An 18,977-nucleotide genomic window follows, 5' to 3' on the forward strand; every position below is an offset into this window, starting at 1 on the left:
CATCAAAGTTAAGACCATATTTGTCCTGGGGAAACAAGCTGAAAATCTTGGTAGCAGACATGAAGGAAAAAAAATCAAGGACAGAAAAATAGCTAATATATATGCTGATCCCTCTATATGGAAATATCTTTGAAACAGGCTGAGTTATGAAAAAGTCTCTGCATAGTAAATAAATCTTGTTAACCACAGAGTCCTCAGGACTTACATGCATGGACTTTCATATGGCATGGATGGAAATTTATATTGAAACTCGATTATACAATCCAAATGGACTTATGCAGTTTGATGTCTTTCACCTGCTCAAAGAGCAAGAAAATCATCTTTAGCCGATTTGTATACACCACACATTCCATACATGTGTTAACGCAGAAATGTATAGCACCTTTAAAAGTTTATGTTTACAGAGCAAAAGGACCAGATGCCAAAAAAAGACAAGTATCCCAGGTGATCCAACCTCACAGACTGCCACAACAGCTGTTTCCTCAAAAATCTGCATGCAGAACAACTTCAAAACAGCTAACTAAGATGCTCCGCCCTCACGGATTGTTTCATCCAGGACTTCAGTCAAGCCCCGCACGTTTCTATCACACAGAGACAGGACAAGAAATGATATAGCTAGCTCTCCCAGGACTTGGGCAATATTTCAATTTTCTTAGGGTCCTCAAAAGATGTTGTTGTCCCCAGACAGCAGGAAACAATTTTAAAAGACCTATGCCCCATTCCTAAGAGGTGGGGTAGATGATCTTTGGTCATTTATGGGTGATGGATGTTTGTCATCATTTAAGGGGGGTGGTTACAAGTTGTTAATGGTCTTGGTTAAGGAGGAAACAAAATATAGGGGAGGTGTACTAAAAGATTTCTTGCTTTCTTTCTTTTCTTTCCTTTTTTCTTCTTTGTCTACTATCTAGTTCAAGGTAGAAAAGTAGAAAGAAGAGATGAAAAGAAAAAAGAAAGGGTATAGGAATTATAGAATAAAAGGGTAGATTATTGAATCTACTTTTAGACTATAAAGCAACAAGACTCAAGTATTTTACATTGGTATAGATTTTTGTATATTGATACAAATTTAATACTATATTTTGTTACAACCAATAGTGTATCTGTTTCAACTCTTATTTAATGTATTGTACCTATGCAAGTCATTTAAAATGTGATGTGATGTTGTAGTCCTTTGGAAAGCTACTATTACAAACTGTTTAGAATAATTAAGAAATGCAAGTTAGTAGTCAGTTGATCAAATGCGTGGCCTTGTTAGGCACTTGGTTAGTTAATTACATAAATTAGCTATGTTTAGCCTCCTGTAGATGTTTTCAAAGTTAATCAGATAGTAAATAGCTAGAAGCATGTGTCTATTCAGATCCACTATATATAGATAGGTGTTCTTCAAAAACCTAAGAAACCTACAGAATATGTCATTAAAGATGTTTTAATAACAAAAAGCATTTTGAAAAATAGTGAGGCATGTGTGCTCCTGGCAGCATCCCATAGTACTTCAAAGAAGATGATGAACATCAAAGAACCTCCACGTGGAGTTTGCTTTAAATGTGGCAAAACTAGCCACTGGGGGGAAAAACTAGTCTTGCCTCAACTGCTGACAGTATGATGTCCAACCTATGGACAAGCAGTATGCAAAGGAAACTGGCTGCCAAATTCTGCCAGACCCAGGTTGGCAAGTCTGTCACAATTCTTGCATCACAGAAAAGTCTGTCAGATATTCTGGGCCAGTAGGTTGAAGAGATAAATGCTCTCAATGTCACAGAGGAAACTTCGGTGACTGTTGAGGTAGCAAATCTCTGTCATTTCTATAGTTTTGGAAGCTGTGTAGATTGCCTTTGCAGTATTCAAATGCTGATCTGATGACAAGCCAGACTTTCGCATTGCCATTTTTATGAAGCACCTCCTGGCTCAATATTTTGTAAACACTGTTCTCCATCACCTTCTGATTGGTTAAATAAAGAACAGAATGGCCAATAGTTGAGGAAGGAAAGGGAGGGAGGACTTCTGGAGAGTCAGGGACTCTGGGAAGGAAGCAGAGGCACAGGGTCACCAGCCAGACAAGAAGGAATTAGCAGGAGCCAGGACTAGAGACTAAAATGGACAGTAACAGGTCACATGGTGGGATGTAAGCCAGGACAGTATAGTCAGATTAAAATAGCTGAGAGTCTGCCCAGATACTGTGCCATAAGTTCATAATAAATATTATGTCCCTGTGTCATTAGTCCATCCACTGGAAATCTCAAAGAAAATCTCATCTTAGACAATTCCTCCTGTGTCCTATAGATCAACTGACAGAGGGACAATTGTCTCTTTATAACATGTACCTGCAGTTCCCTTTGGACCCATTTGCTCTTCAGCTAACCCTGAATTCTGTGGCTAAGAGCTGAGCTTTAGGAGCAGACCGATGAGAAATCAATTTCAAGGCCATTATTCACTTGTATAACTTTCAGAGACTAATTCAATTCTTCAAGTTTTGATTTCCTCACAACAAAGTTGATCATAGCAGTGTGCACACAGTTGTGGAGGGTAGGGTTGGGGCTGTTTCTCTAGCTTATCAAAGGGCTCTCTTCTAATCCTTCACTTGTCTGTGCATTTTATCCATATGCTCTTCTTCTCCTCCCCCTTTTCTCTTTCCCATCCTTCTTCAATATTTCTTAAGCACCTAACGTACTTAACGACAGAGAATAAAGCAATAAGTAAGATGTGACTCCAATTGTCATGAAAGTCTTGTACAAACCCTTACTGCCTGGGATGTCATTGTATTGAGGAGACTGTTTTCTCTCCCTTTTAGCAAATACATTCCACCCTGTGTTAAATGCTAAAGCTAGCTAGCATTTTAGTAAATAGCAATGAGAGATAATGCTTCCTTCTAATTGTCTAAAATGATAGTGTTTCTAAGGCTGTTTTGTCTGATTTAATCAAGAGCTCTTAACCTTATTGTCTCAGGATTTTGCTCCCTCACCATTTGTGGTTCTTTGTGGAAGGCGTAGATGACTGAGATGTTGGCTTAGGAGATGGTCAGGGGAGTGTGCCTTAGCAAATGTCCAGGTTGTCTCAGAAAGGGTGGGTAATGAATAGAAGCCTGTCCTTTACATTTGGTCTCAGGAGTTTGTCCAGTTACCTTTGGTAATGCATGAGTAAGAATATGACTCTTTAGTCTCAATATAGAGAAATGTAATCATCCACAGAAATGGCCTTATGTGGTACAAGATTTGATGAATTAGACCCCCATGTGCTTTAAATCTTTCCAATGGCAATGGATCTCAATCATGGTTGATAATAGACATAAAAACATATGGGGAAGTTAAAGCCTTCCAAAGAGGTATAGGCCCAGGCCATGCACACCAAATGAAAGTTTTTTATATTTGGGATCCTGATATTTGCATCTTGGGCCATTCCCACAGTGACTCCAAAGTATAATGAAGATTGATAACTACTGCTTCAAAAACTAATATGGACAGGGAGTAAAATTAAGTCCAAAGAGATTAAAAGTATCAAAGGAGCAGACAGAATGTCCTCCAATAACCATGATTTTACTAACACTGCATAGTTGTTAGATTTCTAGTACCAGCCTTTGTATTACTCTTATTGAGCAGGTTTTAGTTTCAATGAGGGAGCAGTTGGTACAGCCACTACTGTACCTATATTGTGCCATGCTGGTCGTTGATGTGGTTCATAGGCACTATAGCTGGGTAGGATTCTTGGTTGCTTTCATCCTTTGAAAGCCTATATGGCACTTTCAGGTACTTGAAATCTAGTTCCTGAGGAAGGGGCACTCAGGTCAGTTCTTATAACCACTAATTTACTAAATCAGAACAATATGTAATGACAGACAATCTTATACACACTAGTCCTTATTCCCACAGGTAAGTATAGTATTCATAACTCATCAAGGGAACTTCTCTTTCTTATAGACAGAGACCGCCACAGAAAACCACAACCAGTCAATAGGCAGAGTGGTAGAACCCAGTCCCAATGGAGATATCTACAAAATATTTCCATATCTAAGGCTCAGGGAACATGGCAAAAGTTTGTAAGAACCAGGTATGAGGGCCTTTACTGAGATTGTATCTCCTAGAAACATCAGAAGCTATACTGAAAAGGTCTCACCAACATGACTGTCCAAACATGAGCTAAACAAGGAGGTACCAATGAACATGCCAAATAGGATGGGGAAAACCCCTGAGGTCTCAACCCCACATCAAGAACTACAGGTAACTGAGTAAAGCTGGGAGCTGGAAAGGTGGTCCTCCCCAGGGAAAATCACACCAATTGGTTATCCAGCACCAAATAGTCAGCCCTGAAAACATACATACAAATAACATTATATGGATTTAATATCTTATATTTAGGAATATATGTATATATAAATATATATGTGTGTGTATGTGTGTATACATATATACATACAATAACAATTGATGAAAAAAGGCATCATGAATTAGAAAACAAGAAAGGATAAGTATACGGAAGGGTTTGGACAGAGAAAAGAGGAGGGAGAAATGTTATAATTAAAATATAATCTCAAAAATAAATGGAACAACAAAGAAACAAACAAACCAAAAAGATGAGATAAGGGGAAGGCACAACTAAACCCCAGGGTTTGCAAATCCCAAATCCATGCAATATGTTCCTCATAAGAATTGGAAGGCTACTTCCGGGTGTGGTGGCACACTCCTTTAATCCCAGCACTTGGGAGGGAGAGACAGGCAGATCTCTGAGTTTGAGGCCAGCCTGGTCTACAAAGTGAGTCCAGGACAGCAAAGGCTACACAGAGAAACCCTGTCTCAAAGAGAGAGAGAGAGAGAGAGAGAGAGAGAGAGAGAGAGAGAGAGAGAGAGAGAGAGAGAGAGAGAGAGAGAAGGCTCTTTCATTAGCTAATGAGGGAAAGAAATGGAATTTGTTTCAAAAGAAAAAGTATTGCTATTAATATTTATTTTGAAAGATGACTAAATAGCAGGAACATCAGATCACATTATTATGACCTTTGGGGAATATGGTTTCAGAAGAATAGCCACAGTTATCTCCTATAAACTGCAAGCTTGTTTGCAGTTACTGTGGAAGCACTAAGAGGCATGCTAATTAGAAATGAATCATGGCAGGGCAGGGTGCAGAACCTGGATGGAGCACATACTGATCTAAACTTGGAGCAGGGCTATTTTGAGGAATTGGGGCTAAAAGGTAATGCCTTGATAGGACGTGGACAATGACCTTTCTAATATTATTTTCATCTTTTTAATTATTTTCCAAGAAGAAATAAGACACCAAAGAACAAAGGACTTCTATTTTTAATGGCCTATATTTTGAAAGTGTACCAGTAACTGTAGAAAAAAAAAAAGTGCTCCCCTACTGAAGGACTAATGACTGTTTTCTTGATTTCTTCAGTTTTGGAAGACTATAAATATAATACGAGGGCCTTAATTACGGATGGCTCATGTGTAGATTGCCATTAGGAAATGTCTCAGGCCTTCCCAGCAGAGAATTATAAAGGAGAGTGTGCTAAGCTCAAATTCTGTCGCTTCTTCACCCCACCCACACTTGCAACTCTCTGTAGCTTTCCCAAGAACCCTACCCTGTTAGTTCTGGGAGTTCCTGCTGCCTCCCATGGGCCATATAAGAAAGGGGCCTTTGAGAGATGCATTGAAGTATGCAGATAAGAAGTTCCTTTAGATCAATTTATGACTCTTGTTAGGTCTCTTTGAAATTATCGATCCCATTATAAATGCCAATGCTCTTTTGTATGTTTGTCATTTATACAAGCATTACTATGCTATAAATACCAATGCTCTTTAATTATGTCAGTCATTTCTGTATTTTTCAGAGCAAGCTATGTTGCTGATGTTCAAAATATCATGCATAACTCTATGACATGTTACAAGTGATTAACACTTGGGTTGCTTGCACACCCCACCCTTACCATGGATACAATAGACAGCCTTTCCCCTAACTCTTGGGATCGTCTTTGAAATTTTTCCAGGATATAAGACCAGGACATTGATTGTAGATTTAAAGCATTCTTAATTACATTAAATACTCAAAGGAGTTTGGAGGAATGAACAGAAGTTTTCTAGAATAAAAGATGCAGGAAAAGCTATTGGCTGGGGAAACAGCATGGAACAGTGCTACTGCATGGCAGGATCTTGGATTATATTTCATGGGATGTGGTAATGAGGTAAGAGGAAATCAGGTTATACATTCCTATAGTAAGTAAAGGGAAGGGAATTGAGTGCTGAGCTGTAATGAGTTTTAAGCTAGGTGGAGGTATCATTAGATTTGCGTATTAGACAATTTGTTCTTCCTGCTCCATATCCTGACCAAAAACAAAACAAAAGAAAGCAAAACAAACAAACAAACAAACAACAACAACAACAACAACAACAACAACAAAAACCCATGACCTCAAATACCCGTGGCACACACACCAATGGGATACATCCTTTCCTGAGGAGGGATCTAAAAAGTCCTCTCAGTGTTTGCTATACCCACACTGTACCTGGGCAAGGGATGAACATTACCAGGATGGATGGGAATGCCTAGCTCTTAAGTCCTACTACTTGCTATGACTGGCTCAGAGAGGATGGGCCGGGGGTGGGGTGGGGTGGGGTGGGGGGTGGCGGGACATTTGCAAGAGGAAACAGGAAAGCAGTGCAAGAGGGGCTAGCCATTCACTCTTGCTTCATGTAACCCCAAGCACTGATAATGACAGATTCATCGTTGTCAGTAGTGTGGGGGGAGGAGACACACAGGTTGACATTGGATCGAGATGGTTTTAAAAGCAAAAGCACTGCTGTATGGGAGGAAGGTTATCCAAATTCTGTGTGCATTCACTAGAAAAAAGGTACATAACTCCAAACATTATGAAACTCTGCCTCCTGTCTTTCAGCTGTCCTTGCTCAGAATCCTTGGTTGCTGATATCACTTCTGGCACTAATACAAGACCCGAAAGACCAAAGGGACGAAAAGACAAAGATATTATGTGCCAGACTCTCTCAGAGCTTTTGGGTTTTGTATCTTTTTTTGGTAACGTAAGCAGAGATGTCTGCTTTTGGGAATGATACCCGCCTTCTAGGGCACAGTGTCCTCTGGGGCTCTGTCTGTCTGTGTACCTATCTGCCTCCCTGTTAGTTTGTCCATCCGTCTGCCTTCTCTGTCTGTGAGTGCCTTTCCTGGCTCCATCTCCTTCCTCAGAGGACTCTGCAGTTTTTCCATTCAGCAGCTTCTGTCTTGGGGACAGTGCTTTCCAAATTTTCCTTCCTGAGATCTTTAGAATGGGAGTTTTCAACCTGGCCTACCCCCACTGCTTTCAGCTCTTTCTACTTAGATGCCTCCCTTGGGTGCCTCTTCCAACTCAATATGGCGAAGATAAGCTCACATCCTTTCCTCACACTGTTTAAAACAGCATTCCTTTCCAATTTTTCTACTGCTCTCCTGGCACTACAAGCTTCCTTGTTCCAACTTTGGAGTTACATAACGAACAGATGCCTCTCTTGCTTCCAACTCAGGCGTCACCAAATCCCAGGGATTCTTTTTTATAATCAAGACCTGGCTCTTTTTCCACAGCCACCACCAATGCTAAGCACCCTAGATTCTTCTGCGCCAGTACTGACATCTCCTAGATGGCTGATTACCACCAAGATTTCTCTACCAGGGGGCCAGTCTTCTCCTCGGGGATCTTTGTTACTGATAATTTGATGATTATTTCTCCAATAAAGAACATAGAATGGTTTGTAAAATAATGAATCGAAAACCTGAGTGCAAAGTTGCTTATTAACTCCTTTTTAAAAAAAAAAAATTTCTACTGTTTTTATACTCTTGATTAAATAGAACCATACTTTTGTATCTACAGTGATTATTCCAGGAGTCTCCTTGAATATAGGGTTGCTTGAATTTAAAGTCTCTTATATAAGATATCATTAAATTTGCATATAACCTACACACATCCTTTCTAATACTTTAAGTTATCTTGAGATTATTTATAACAACTAGTAAAATGTAAATGCTATGTGAACATTTGTCATTTTGTTTAGGAAAAATTAGGAATACAATTCTTTCTTCTCATTACAGATTTTTTTCATGTATATTTTCAATTTGACATTGGTTATGTCTGAGGACATGAAACCAGAAATAGAACAATTTCTATATCTTTAAAACTTGGTATCTCAGTGGTAGAATACTATTGCTGGCAACAGCATCATTAACATTACAAGGGAAAGTGTGACAGTATAGGCAAACAAAGACATTGTAAAAGTCCTGGGGAGACAAGTGAAACTAGGAAATAATTTAGAAGTCACAGGTCACTGGAGCCTGTCCAAGTGACTTTTTCTGTTACTTGGATAAATATTCTCATAAAAGTAATTTAAGGAAGAAAGAGGTTTTTTGTTTTTGTTTTTGTTGTTGTTTTTGTTTTTTAAATATAGGGTCTTACTGTGTTGCCTTAGCTGGCTTGAAACAGGATATACAGACAAAGCGAGCATTAAAATCGTACAGATCTGCCTGCCTTTCCTGGAATTAAAGGCCTGCATCATCATATTGAAGCTCATGAGAAGGGTTTATGCTGCCTTACAGTTCCAGATTGCGATCAGCCATGGTGGGCAGGCCTCAGGGGTGGGTTGCAACGCCAAGAGCAGAGTCAATGTGCGTTCTGCTGCTGAGCTGCCCCTTTCTATTCACACACTCCAGGTCTCCTGACCTCAATTGACCTAATCAAGGTAATCCGCATGGGCGTGTCCTGAGGCCTGGATCCCCGGTAATTCTAGATTTTGTCAAATCGGCAGCATCACTATCACAGAACCCGTTTAGGTATGGGCTAACTATCCTTGATGGTTTGTCCTTTCTCATCAGCAAGGGACATTTCTCATTATCTCTTACACACCCTTCCCTCTCACCAGCTTCTGTGACTCACTCTTAATTGTTTTCCCTCCTCCCTCCTCCAAGGTCTGTGCTAATTCAAATTCCTCTTTCTTCCCGGTTGGCTCAAAGACTAATTTCCTTCAAGCCTTTCTGGTTACTTCATCTTCTTTATCGCCTCCTTTCAAGACTTCACAACCTTATTTCTTAAGCAGAAAGTTGGCAGTACACTCTGGGATACAGGTCCCCAAAGTGCATATTCACATCATCCCATACGCCATTCAGCAGCATTAGCCTAGCAATGCACTCATTAGCAGAATTCTGTGTCTCCTGAACGAACTACTTAGAAATCATAGTGTTAGATTTCTGGGTACTGCTTTTATTTCTCTAAAAGGGGTTGTGAGCGGCCTATCGTACCAAGCCAACGTTATGTGTACTGCCTACATCGCTGAATGCTCTGGTTCCAGAGTTGACCCAGATCTGTAACTTTTAATAGACTCATCAAGTAGAATATTAACGATACCTAACTCTAAGAACAGGGCTAGCCAAGTGTTCAAGATGCATTCTAAAGGAGGAGACCAAGTCCTGAGGGCTCTCACTTTGAAAGTTACCAGAAGTCCCAGAGGGAATGGCATTTTCTGTCCTCTGCCATCACCCCTAGATCGCCCTAGTGCATCTCAAAGGCATTAGGCATTTTGAGACTGCCAGATGGAAGCTCTGCCATCAGTTAAATAGATCCGAAATGGAGCCCGGGGAAAGTCCCGACATTCAAGACCAGCGTCCCAAGGTGATGCACCTCACAGTCCTAAGGTGATGCACCCTGAGCCAAAATGAGACAGTCAGATCACCAAGAGTAAAAAGAAAAGAAACCTTGGAGTTAATACACACAGCCTTCTTGAGGCCTACCTGGCAAGGTAGGGGCCTAGCCGAGTAGTCACCGCTCGGGGGCGGAGCTTGGACGAGTCGGGGGCGGGGCGTCCAGGCGGCGACGCGCTGACGTCACGGGCGTGGGTCGGCCCAGCGCGTCGTCGACGGGGCGCGGATCGCGGCCGGTGGTGTCAGTGGTCGGTTGGCATCCGCTTGCTGGGCTCTGCGCCTTCCGCCCCGACGAAGCGTCCGTGGCCGGGCTTCCGCAGTCATGTTGCGGTCGGCGGGACTCGCGCGGCCCCTCTGAGTCCCGGAACGGCGGCGAGCGCGGCGGGCTCGGGTCACCATGCCTACCCGTGAGTGTCGGGCCGAGCCGGGCGGGGAGTTCCTCCAGGAAGCGCCGGACCGCCGGGAGTTAGTTTCGCTTAGATTTTAGTGTCCCGTGGGAGGGGAGGGCGGGATCCAGGCGCACACTCAGGGAAACTGAGGTGGGGGCGTTACGGGCACTGACGCCGGCCCTAGGTGACGGCCGTGGTAACGGAGACCAGTGCCAACCGGGAAGCCTGGGCTAGTTAGCCTGCCGCGCGGCCCAGCACGACTGTGGCGAGCAGTGTGGCCCCGAGGTCAAGGCTTGTGCTGCCTTAGTGGGTTAGAGGGACAGACTGGAGCCCTCCCTGAGGGCCAGAGGCCGGGCTGCCCCCAGGTGTGTCATCCTGACTACCCTTCGGCTGAACGCCTGCTGTGGGACTCGGGCTCAGCTCTGTGCTAGTGTCCCAGCTGTCCCAGAGGGATGCTGGATTTGGAGATAACCCGGTAGTGGAGGCTCTGCGAGAGACACTGTACTACAAGGTACTACAGTGTTACTAGTGACCCAGATACTTGCTGGGAGACTTTAAACCCAGGGATTACATGCTAAATGAGTGGCTGATCTCAGACGGAGAGATGCTGGTAATGGATTTGAGGGTCTTTGCAAGTAGGGCCCTTTTAAGTGTGTCCCGCCACAGACTCTTTAAACACTTGTAAAAAAATTTTCTCTCTCTCTCTCTCTCTCTCTCGGAATTCCTAACTATTTCTGCGTGGTTTCTGTAGACATGCCAGATGCAGGATTTCTAGGCAGCTTCAAATGCACATTTCACCCCCTAGTGTTTGATAAAGAATTCTTAATAGTAGAATGGTTGCCTCATAGCTGTGTCAAATCTTTCACCTTAATGTAAAGATCACTTTAACCCCTCAAACACCAAGTGTGCTTTGTTTTATTAGCACGTCATTGTGTGAGTCTTACTTTATAGTTTTGCTTGATTCGTTCAGTTTGGAGGACTAGCCTCTGCCACCGTGCTCATGATCATTACTGTCATTTTATTATTTCTTCTGTTCAAGTACGTGCCAATCTTTTTCCGGAAAATTGAGAAAGATAAACGATTAGTCTCAAAAGATGAGACTTCATGTGGACTGCCTTGGTAAAAAATGTCTGCCAACTTTCTGTAAAATTATCGAGCTTTTGGTTATGTGCTGGCATGATCTAGTTTCCTAGAGAAGATGCTGAAAACATATTTTTTTTAGGATGTTTCGTTTATTTACTCTGTCCAGTGAATTTAAGTCAAACTCTGGTGTCAGATTGCACACCATGAATGAAAGGAAGGTCAAGAGAAATGTGTGCGTATCATTTGTCATGCTTCTTGCTGCACGTCTCCTGTAGTCAAAAAGAGATACTGATGTGGACAGGGAGTCAGAGCTGAAATGGTAGCTCCTGCTTTTTCTCTTCTGATGGTCAGAGCTCTCAAGATGTCTGTGATATTTCCATGGGCAGGAGCACTTCTTTGATGTCCTGTGTCCAAAGTACACTCCTAACATACTAAATTTATAAGCAGAGACTGAAAACACAGTCGCTCTATTCTGGATGCTTTTTAAAAAAAGAAACTAGTTGTCATAAGCATTTTAAAAGAATGGTAAGTGGTGAAAAGGCATTTTTACATGCTCAGCAGTTAACCTTTAAGTGTTTTAGCTGATGAATGGTGATGCTTTTCTACAAAATTGAAGGGTTGAAGAGGATCACTTTAGTTTCTTGGGTTCTAGAATTCTGTTAGCAGCTCACGGACTACTAATTCTTTTGTTTTCGTTGTTTACCTGGAATTGAAATGACATTGGTAGTAGAAGCCAGCTTCCCATGCTGGAGCCATGCTAGCCAAGCAAATGTGCGTCTGATGACAGGTACCTTACTGGAATTGTTTAGAGCCAAGGACTCTGAGAAAGCAACTGGAAGGATGTCTGCCAGAACACTGCTTGTCCTTGTCATTCTGTGTTTAGCCTGTAGTTGGCTGGCTAACTTCAGGACTGGCATTAGATGGTCTTGTCAAACCTACATTTAATAGACTCATGCTAAGCTTTTAATTTCAAAGGTTTCAAATTCTGTGTCACTATTTGAATTGGAAGGAAAATTGAGGTTTCTTTTTTTATGATTTTATTTTTTTATTTTAAAAAAATTTTATTAATTTGTTCTTGTTAAATCTCAATGGTTATCCCATCCCTTGTATCCTCCCATTCTTCCCTCCCTCCCTTTTTCCCCTTATTCCCCTCCCCTATGACTGTTCCTGAGGGGGACTTCCTTCCCCTGTATATGAAATTGAGGTTTCTTAATCCAATCTTTTTGTTTATTTTGAAGATCAGGAGGCTGAGCCAGATTTTTTTTTTTAAATCACTGTTTTATTTTGTTTTTAGACATTGGCTTATGTAGAGCAGGCTAGCCTAGAACTTGTGGTCCTTCTCCCACTGTTAAAGGCTTGGTAGACATGTACCGCAGTGCGTGGTCTTTAGTGGGTTTTGATGGCTTCCTGGAGTCATAAGTGGAGTAGAACCAGCACTTGAACACAGATCTGGCCCCTTTAAACAGAATCTACATTGAATATAGACAATGCCTATTTTTCCGTAGCCAAAGTTGAGTGAATCAGTTTTGTTTAGTTACATTAGATTTTTGTTTAAAAGAAAAGTTCATCATTTGCCTGGACTTTTAGACCTGCCACAGATCTGGGAAGAAGATTCCGGATTCCACAGGTGTACTAAGTACCTACTCCATTATAAAGGCATGGATTTAAACTCTTTAATAAACTGCTTATATGCAAGGGGCTTCTTAGTTCAGCCACATCTCATACATGAAAACATGTGCTTTTATATATGGGAAATTATTAGATATTAGCTGGGGCAATTCAAACACTGAATTGTTGTTTGCTATTAACTGCTTTCAGTGTGTGGCTGGTGCTTTCTTTTGACACACATCATCATTGCTATCTGGTTAGGTCTGTTAGACTGTTAATGTGGTTGCCCCCCATCTTTGAATAAAGCTAATTATAGTTAACTATTTTTAATGTCTTATAGACAAAGCACAGAATGAATCCTGAAGGTTGGGTGATAGTTGAAGTTTTTACAAACACATTACATGTTGTGTTTGCTTTATATTACTGTGATGGACCTGAGAAAAAACTGACACATTCATATCCATTAATCCACTGCTCTTAGGCCTGTGGAAGGACAGAAACATCATGGCCAAAAAGGATGGCAGGGGAAAGCTTCATGAAAGCTGTTCACCTTTATTTATTTAGTTTTTATTTTTAATTTTATTTATTCATATTACATCTCAGTTTCCTCCCCCTGTATATGCTCATAGGGTATCAAGTTTCTTCTTGGTAATCTGCTATCCTTCCTCTGAATGCCACCAGGTCTCCCCCTCCAGGGACATGGTCAAATATGAGGCACCAGAGTACGTGAGAAAGTCATATCCCACTCTCTACTCAACTGTGGAGAATATTCTGCCCATTGGCTAGATCTGGGTAGGGGTTTAAAGTTTACCGCCTGTATTGTCCTTGGCTAGAAACCTACAACTAGAACATTATGATAGGCAGATTTGGGCCCAGGGTTCCCATTCAAACTAAGGCACCAGCCAAGGACATATTTCCTTTCTTTCTCTCCAGCCTTCTTCCTTCACACAGAGTTGTAACTGAAGTTTTGTATTTTTTTGTTTCTCCTCTCACACTGACTTTGTCTTAATACTGCTTTGATTGCAGCCTAGGAGACCTGCGTTTCTTTTTCCTTCCTTTCTCTTTTTTTTTTTTTTTTTTTTTTCATGTAGACAAGGATGGCCTGGAACTCACAGTGGTCCACCTGCCTCTGCCTCCCCAAGTGCTGGAATTACAGGTGTTTGCCACAGTGCCCAACTATTCTTTTCTGTTTTTAAAGTGTGTCTCTGTGTATCCCTGGCTGGCCTGGAATGCACTTTTGAGAGTTGGGTGGATTCAAACTCAAGAGATCCACCCGTCTGGGATCCAATTGCTGGGATTGAAGATGTGCACTGACATACCACACAAAACTTAAGCTTCAATAAGTTCCTTTCGTGAGTAAGCAGAGCTGTTTTAAAGATTATGCAAATGTTGAAATAAGGCTGGAGGAGATGGAAGCCAGAAATGGAATAGTTTTATGTGCCATTATAATGTAGAGAAGCAATTAAGGACTGAAAATCTGCTCAGGCTGTCACAGTCACAATGACTATTTGTAGGCATACTAGCAGTTTCCAGATTACTGGTTTCTTTATAAAGGCATGCCATAATCAGATTTTTACCAGACCTTCCTGGATGTTTTTTGAGGTGGAAGACAAGACAAATGTCTGCACTTCATACTGTAAATGAAAGTTTTCAGCCTCTGCACTACTGATACCTTGGACCAACTAATTTGGTGGTGGCTAAAGGAGGGAATGGTAGCAGGAGCCTGCCCTGTTTTATAGAATGTTTAGCAGCATCTTTGGCTTTTATCTTCTAAAGCCACTAGCAGCACCCATTCCCCTCCCCAAGACTCCCAGAGTTGTAAGAACCAGAAGGTTGTAAGAACCAGAAATGTTTCCAGACAATACCGTATATCCCCTGGAGGATATAATTAAAATTACACCTCATTAAGAACTGCTGCAGTTCTAAATATTTAAATATTACAGATCAAGCTGTGCCCACAGTCCGTCCTGCTTTCAAACCATTAGGATGCTCAACCAGCTTGCTCCCCAGAGATGCCTTCTCAACCCAGAGGCTCAAACAGCCTGTAGGCCTGATCTGGTCAGCGTGATCTACCTGAACTCTACCCTAAATTGACTCTGATCAGGTTCTTTCTGGGATCAGGATGGGTAGCATCTCCCTTGCAGTATCTCATTTTTTTCACCAGGATTTAAGGAATGTTTTATGCATCTCTGTAAACTATCTGAATAGTTGGGCAAAGGAGAAGAAGAAGCTAGTTTTCTGGGGGAAGTCAGTTTGTTTCTACTGTTTTATTTACTTTTGAATGGACAGCGTAAAAGCAAAACCAGCTGAAGCCAGATTCCTCTGGTTTTCTAGGGCAATAATAATGCATTATTATAATTACTGTTTTTCTTCTTATTATTGCCAGTTACTCTTACCCACCTCCCACCCCTCCACCACACACACATAAAAGGAAAAAAAGTCCCTTGTGGTTTAGGAAGCAGAGCTAGATTTAGTGTGTGCGCGCGCGTGTGCGTGTGTGTGTGCGCGCGTGTGCATATTTAAATTATTTTATCAGTTCCATTTCTTTATGGCATGAAGTTTGTCTCCTGCGGCTTTCAGCAGGAAATGATCATCCTATTATTCTGTAGTAGTAGGACCATTTTTTATTGATATTGTTGTTGAAAAGGGGTCTCAAAGATTTTCAGAAGTAGAAGGCGTGAAAAGGCTCAGGCAGGACACCAGCCACTTCAGGAAAAATGGGCAAGAAGATAGACATCAACACTATCCAAGTTAAAGGCTTACATATTTTGCTAAATGAACCTTATTGAGAATCTGATGAAAGTCCTGATGATTCTTCCCTAGGAAAAATACAGAAACTTACCCCACCCTTTCCATATATTTTAAAATGACTTACAGACACCGCAGGGTTTGCTAGAAAAAAATCAAAACAGATCACCAAAGTGGGAGTAAAGACTATTGTTACTCAACAAAAATATACCATTCTAAGTATTTTGCTTTTACTGTCTTCTCTGCTGATGTTTACATAATTTTTCTTCTTAACTTTTTTCTTTTGCTTACCAAAATATTCTAATTATGTGGCTGGACCCTCAGCATGCCTTTGTAATGTGCATGAATTCTAGCTCAAAATTTATAGAGTCAACCAAGATAGGAATTGGGATAGACTAGATAGAATTTTGAACTCTAAGAATATTTAATATAGTTGGCAAAGAGGCAGCTGAAAGCCAGAAGACTTGGTGTGCCAGTCAGCTGGGTCGTGCTTTGCCACTAGAACCCAGGCCATCAGAATCCTGGGAGTGTGCTCACTACATGCATCACTTTCCTCCTCAAAGGGAAGAAGAGTTAAGGAGAGAAGTATGGGAGAAGTCATGGCTAATGAAGGAGCCAAGATAATTTATTAAATTAAAAAAAAACAGCATTATTTGTACAAATCTGAAAGCAAAGTACTACCAGCCTTATGTAGTTGAGGATTCACTTAACACTTTCTATAAAAAAGTATGATTGATACAGGTTTTTCTTGGGAAGTGTGGCTTGATTTCATTAATAAAGAATTGGAGATTAAAAGCCAAAACCAATTTTGGTTTGATAGGTTGTCAGAAGCCTCTAACAATAACATGCAGTGGTTTAAATACAAATGGTAGGAGTGCAGGGTGGGTTAAATGTCTTTGGAAAGCAGATTAAAAATGTATTATCAACTCGTCTGGAGTTTATACCCATTGACTCAGGAATTTCACTTCTAGGAATCTATTCTTAGAAATGACTTAAGCAGAGGTTTTTTGTTTTTGTTTTTTGTTTTGTTTTTTCCTCAAAATGTTCTGTCATAATAACCCTTGCAACAAGTGGAAACACAGAAACTTGTGTCCAGTAACAGAGAATTGGAACATATTGATAATAGAACATCCTTTGAACAAAATATTATGCATTCATGTGAAATAGTACCCTTGAAGCCAGGCTGTAGTAGTCCCACTTCTTGGGAGTCTGAACTAGAGTTTGAGGCAACTCATAAACAAATTAGACCAAAGCTGCACCAAGAAGACACATATACAGTGTTTTGCCCTATACCACAGGCTAACCTGAAACTAGCATTCCCACTGCCTTAGCTTCCTGAGTGCTTGGAATATAGGTATGTACTAGTATGCCTGGAGAATTCATATTCTTAATTTGTGTTTTGTAGATTTTCTACAGTGAGCTCTCTGTAATTAGAAAAAAAAAAAGAGATGCAGCTTTACATCTGCTTTACAAAGGTTACAGCTTTAATACAACTTTTTCAAAAACCCAAAACAAGACATTGGACTACTGAATAGGTTCTTCCTGTAGCAGGCAGACTAGAACTCTGGCAAACCAATCACATGGTGTTAACTGCATAGAAAACAAAGCAGTGCTTGGAATCTTCTTGCTGAGAGATGCTTAGAAATGTAAGCTTCTGGGAATGCCTTGCTGAGGTAGTGCAGTGTTGGTGAGTAGGAAGCACAGTTTACCACTTGTCTCTTCTGTTTGAAGTGTTTTATGACTTACTAAGTACTGGTTTCAGTCTTGACTCCTGAGCCGGTGAGATGAGTCACTGTGGGGGCGTTCAGTTTATGGGGAGTTGATAGGTTTTTGTATCTTCTTTGGAATGATTCTCTATTGTGGAGTGAATACAGTTTTAGACAGGTGGGATCCAAAGTGAATGTCAGCAGTTTCTACTATGATTAATATCACCCTGTCAAAATTCTGTCATCAGTTCTGCCAGGTTCATCCAGTTCTTGAAATGAGCCAACTCTTGATGTTCTGAAGCAAATAGGAGCTAATAGTATTTTCCTTCTTTCCATGGAAGGCATCCCATTCCTCCTTGGCATGTTCATCTCTTGCTCTCTAACATTGGATGTTATTCTTGGCATAATTCTAAATTTTATTGAAATGGGAATTTCTATGTTTTTTTCTGTTATACTTCTGAATTAAAGTTATTTATTCTAAAATTAGTCATGAAAGGGTTTGCTTCACAGCCTTCAAAAGGAATTCTCTAACTAGCATCATTTTACCTGTTTACTTGGTGTTCAGCTTTTCTTTTTGCCACCTGCACTCTAGTAGTTTTCTGGATAATGCGAAGTGTTCTTCACACTACTGCTCTCTAATGGGCATTTTTGAATAGCTGTCTTAGTAATTCACTACCATGTTCTCTGTGCTGTAGTTGCAAGTTAACTTTAAATGGTTCTGCTGAGCAGACAGATGAAGTACAAGGTACCACGTTTGTGATTATGGTTCCTGGGTTCTCATGATGTGCAAAACATGCTTGATTAGCAGACATTCTGGGAATTGAGAGGAGTGGCCCTTTTATGACATGTAATCAATTGATTGATTTTATGTACTTAGTTAAATGTATTTTTATTATATATTTGACTTAATAACTGGGAGAAGACAGGAATTTGTAGGTGCAATGTTATATTTTTGTAATTGTTGGGTTTTAGAGGTAGAAATACTTGTTAATGTATTAGGGCAAGCATGCTAGCAGCAAAAGATAGTTGCTTCAGGCCTTGTATTGACACCTATTCAGCTGTATGAAAGTGTGTATCTGAAGAGCAAGGTCATTCAAGGCAGACGCATGATCTGAGTCTGTAAAGCTTGCTCTTGTTCTAGCTGGCCTGTGTGAATTTCAGAAGTTCAGTTCCTTCAAATTGCAGTACTGATGAGGAGCAGATGGGAAACTCGTCTATTTCATGTCACCTTTCCCTTCAGTTTATCCTAGTATGTTGCTTGGCCTTACAAAAGACAAAATACAGTCTTAGCCTTGTTGTCGTCACACAGCACCTCCACAAGATGGAACAATCTAGAGCCCAGAAAGAGATGACAGGTAGATGGGCCAGTTCTTTTATAGAGACTTTATTTACAGAAGTTCATTCCATTTTCTGGCACAGAGTGCTTGTTGTCTTTAGCTCTCATTGGTGGGTCATGGAAGGGAAGCCTGAGGTGCCCCTGAAACTCAGGTTTTCAAAATGCCTCATTCCAGGCAGGTGTACTAGCAGGGAAAAGATGCTGAAGAGATTGAACATATGGCCCACCCAGCCTCCGATGGGGTAGCTGTGTTTTTATCTCATTTATTTGTGATGGTGTACATTTAGTTTCGGTAGCAAACTGACATTGACTGCTTTTAAAAAGTAAATAGAAAATATAAGCTGTTTTAGAGTTAAAAGCTCAGGGACTCTGAGGCAAAACCCAAAGTAATTTAGCTGATGGTGACTCACCTTTTTGGCCCAACAGTCTCCAGGACTGAATATTTTA

At 40.9% G+C, this 18,977-nt stretch overlaps 1 protein-coding gene and 1 long non-coding RNA gene across 4 annotated transcripts in view; one reads left to right on the forward strand and one right to left on the reverse strand.

The window, feature by feature from the left end:
- LOC311579828 overlaps window positions 1–9,788 on the reverse strand; it is a 107,324-nt gene extending 97,536 nt beyond the window's left edge. For both annotated transcript variants that reach the window (XR_014773258.1, XR_014773259.1), the window contains exon 1: window positions 9,751–9,788. This is a non-coding gene — a long non-coding RNA (uncharacterized lncRNA). The remainder of the gene's footprint in view (window positions 1–9,750) is intronic.
- Window positions 9,789–9,884: 96 nt separating this feature from the next.
- The window catches only part of EFR3A (EFR3 homolog A), an 85,960-nt gene continuing 76,867 nt past the window's right edge, over window positions 9,885–18,977 (forward strand). For both annotated transcript variants that reach the window (XM_084750708.1, XM_084750709.1), the window contains exon 1: window positions 9,885–10,067. Coding sequence is in view for 1 of the 2 variants with exons in the window: in XM_084750709.1 (XP_084606835.1) it covers window positions 10,058–10,067 (10 nt within the window). In the remaining variant the exon portion in view is untranslated. The remainder of the gene's footprint in view (window positions 10,068–18,977) is intronic.

The sequence above is a fragment of the Acomys minous genome (genome assembly GCF_964271855.1).
Source record: "Acomys minous genome assembly, chromosome: 12".
NCBI classification, from domain to species: domain Eukaryota; kingdom Metazoa; phylum Chordata; class Mammalia; order Rodentia; family Muridae; genus Acomys; species Acomys minous.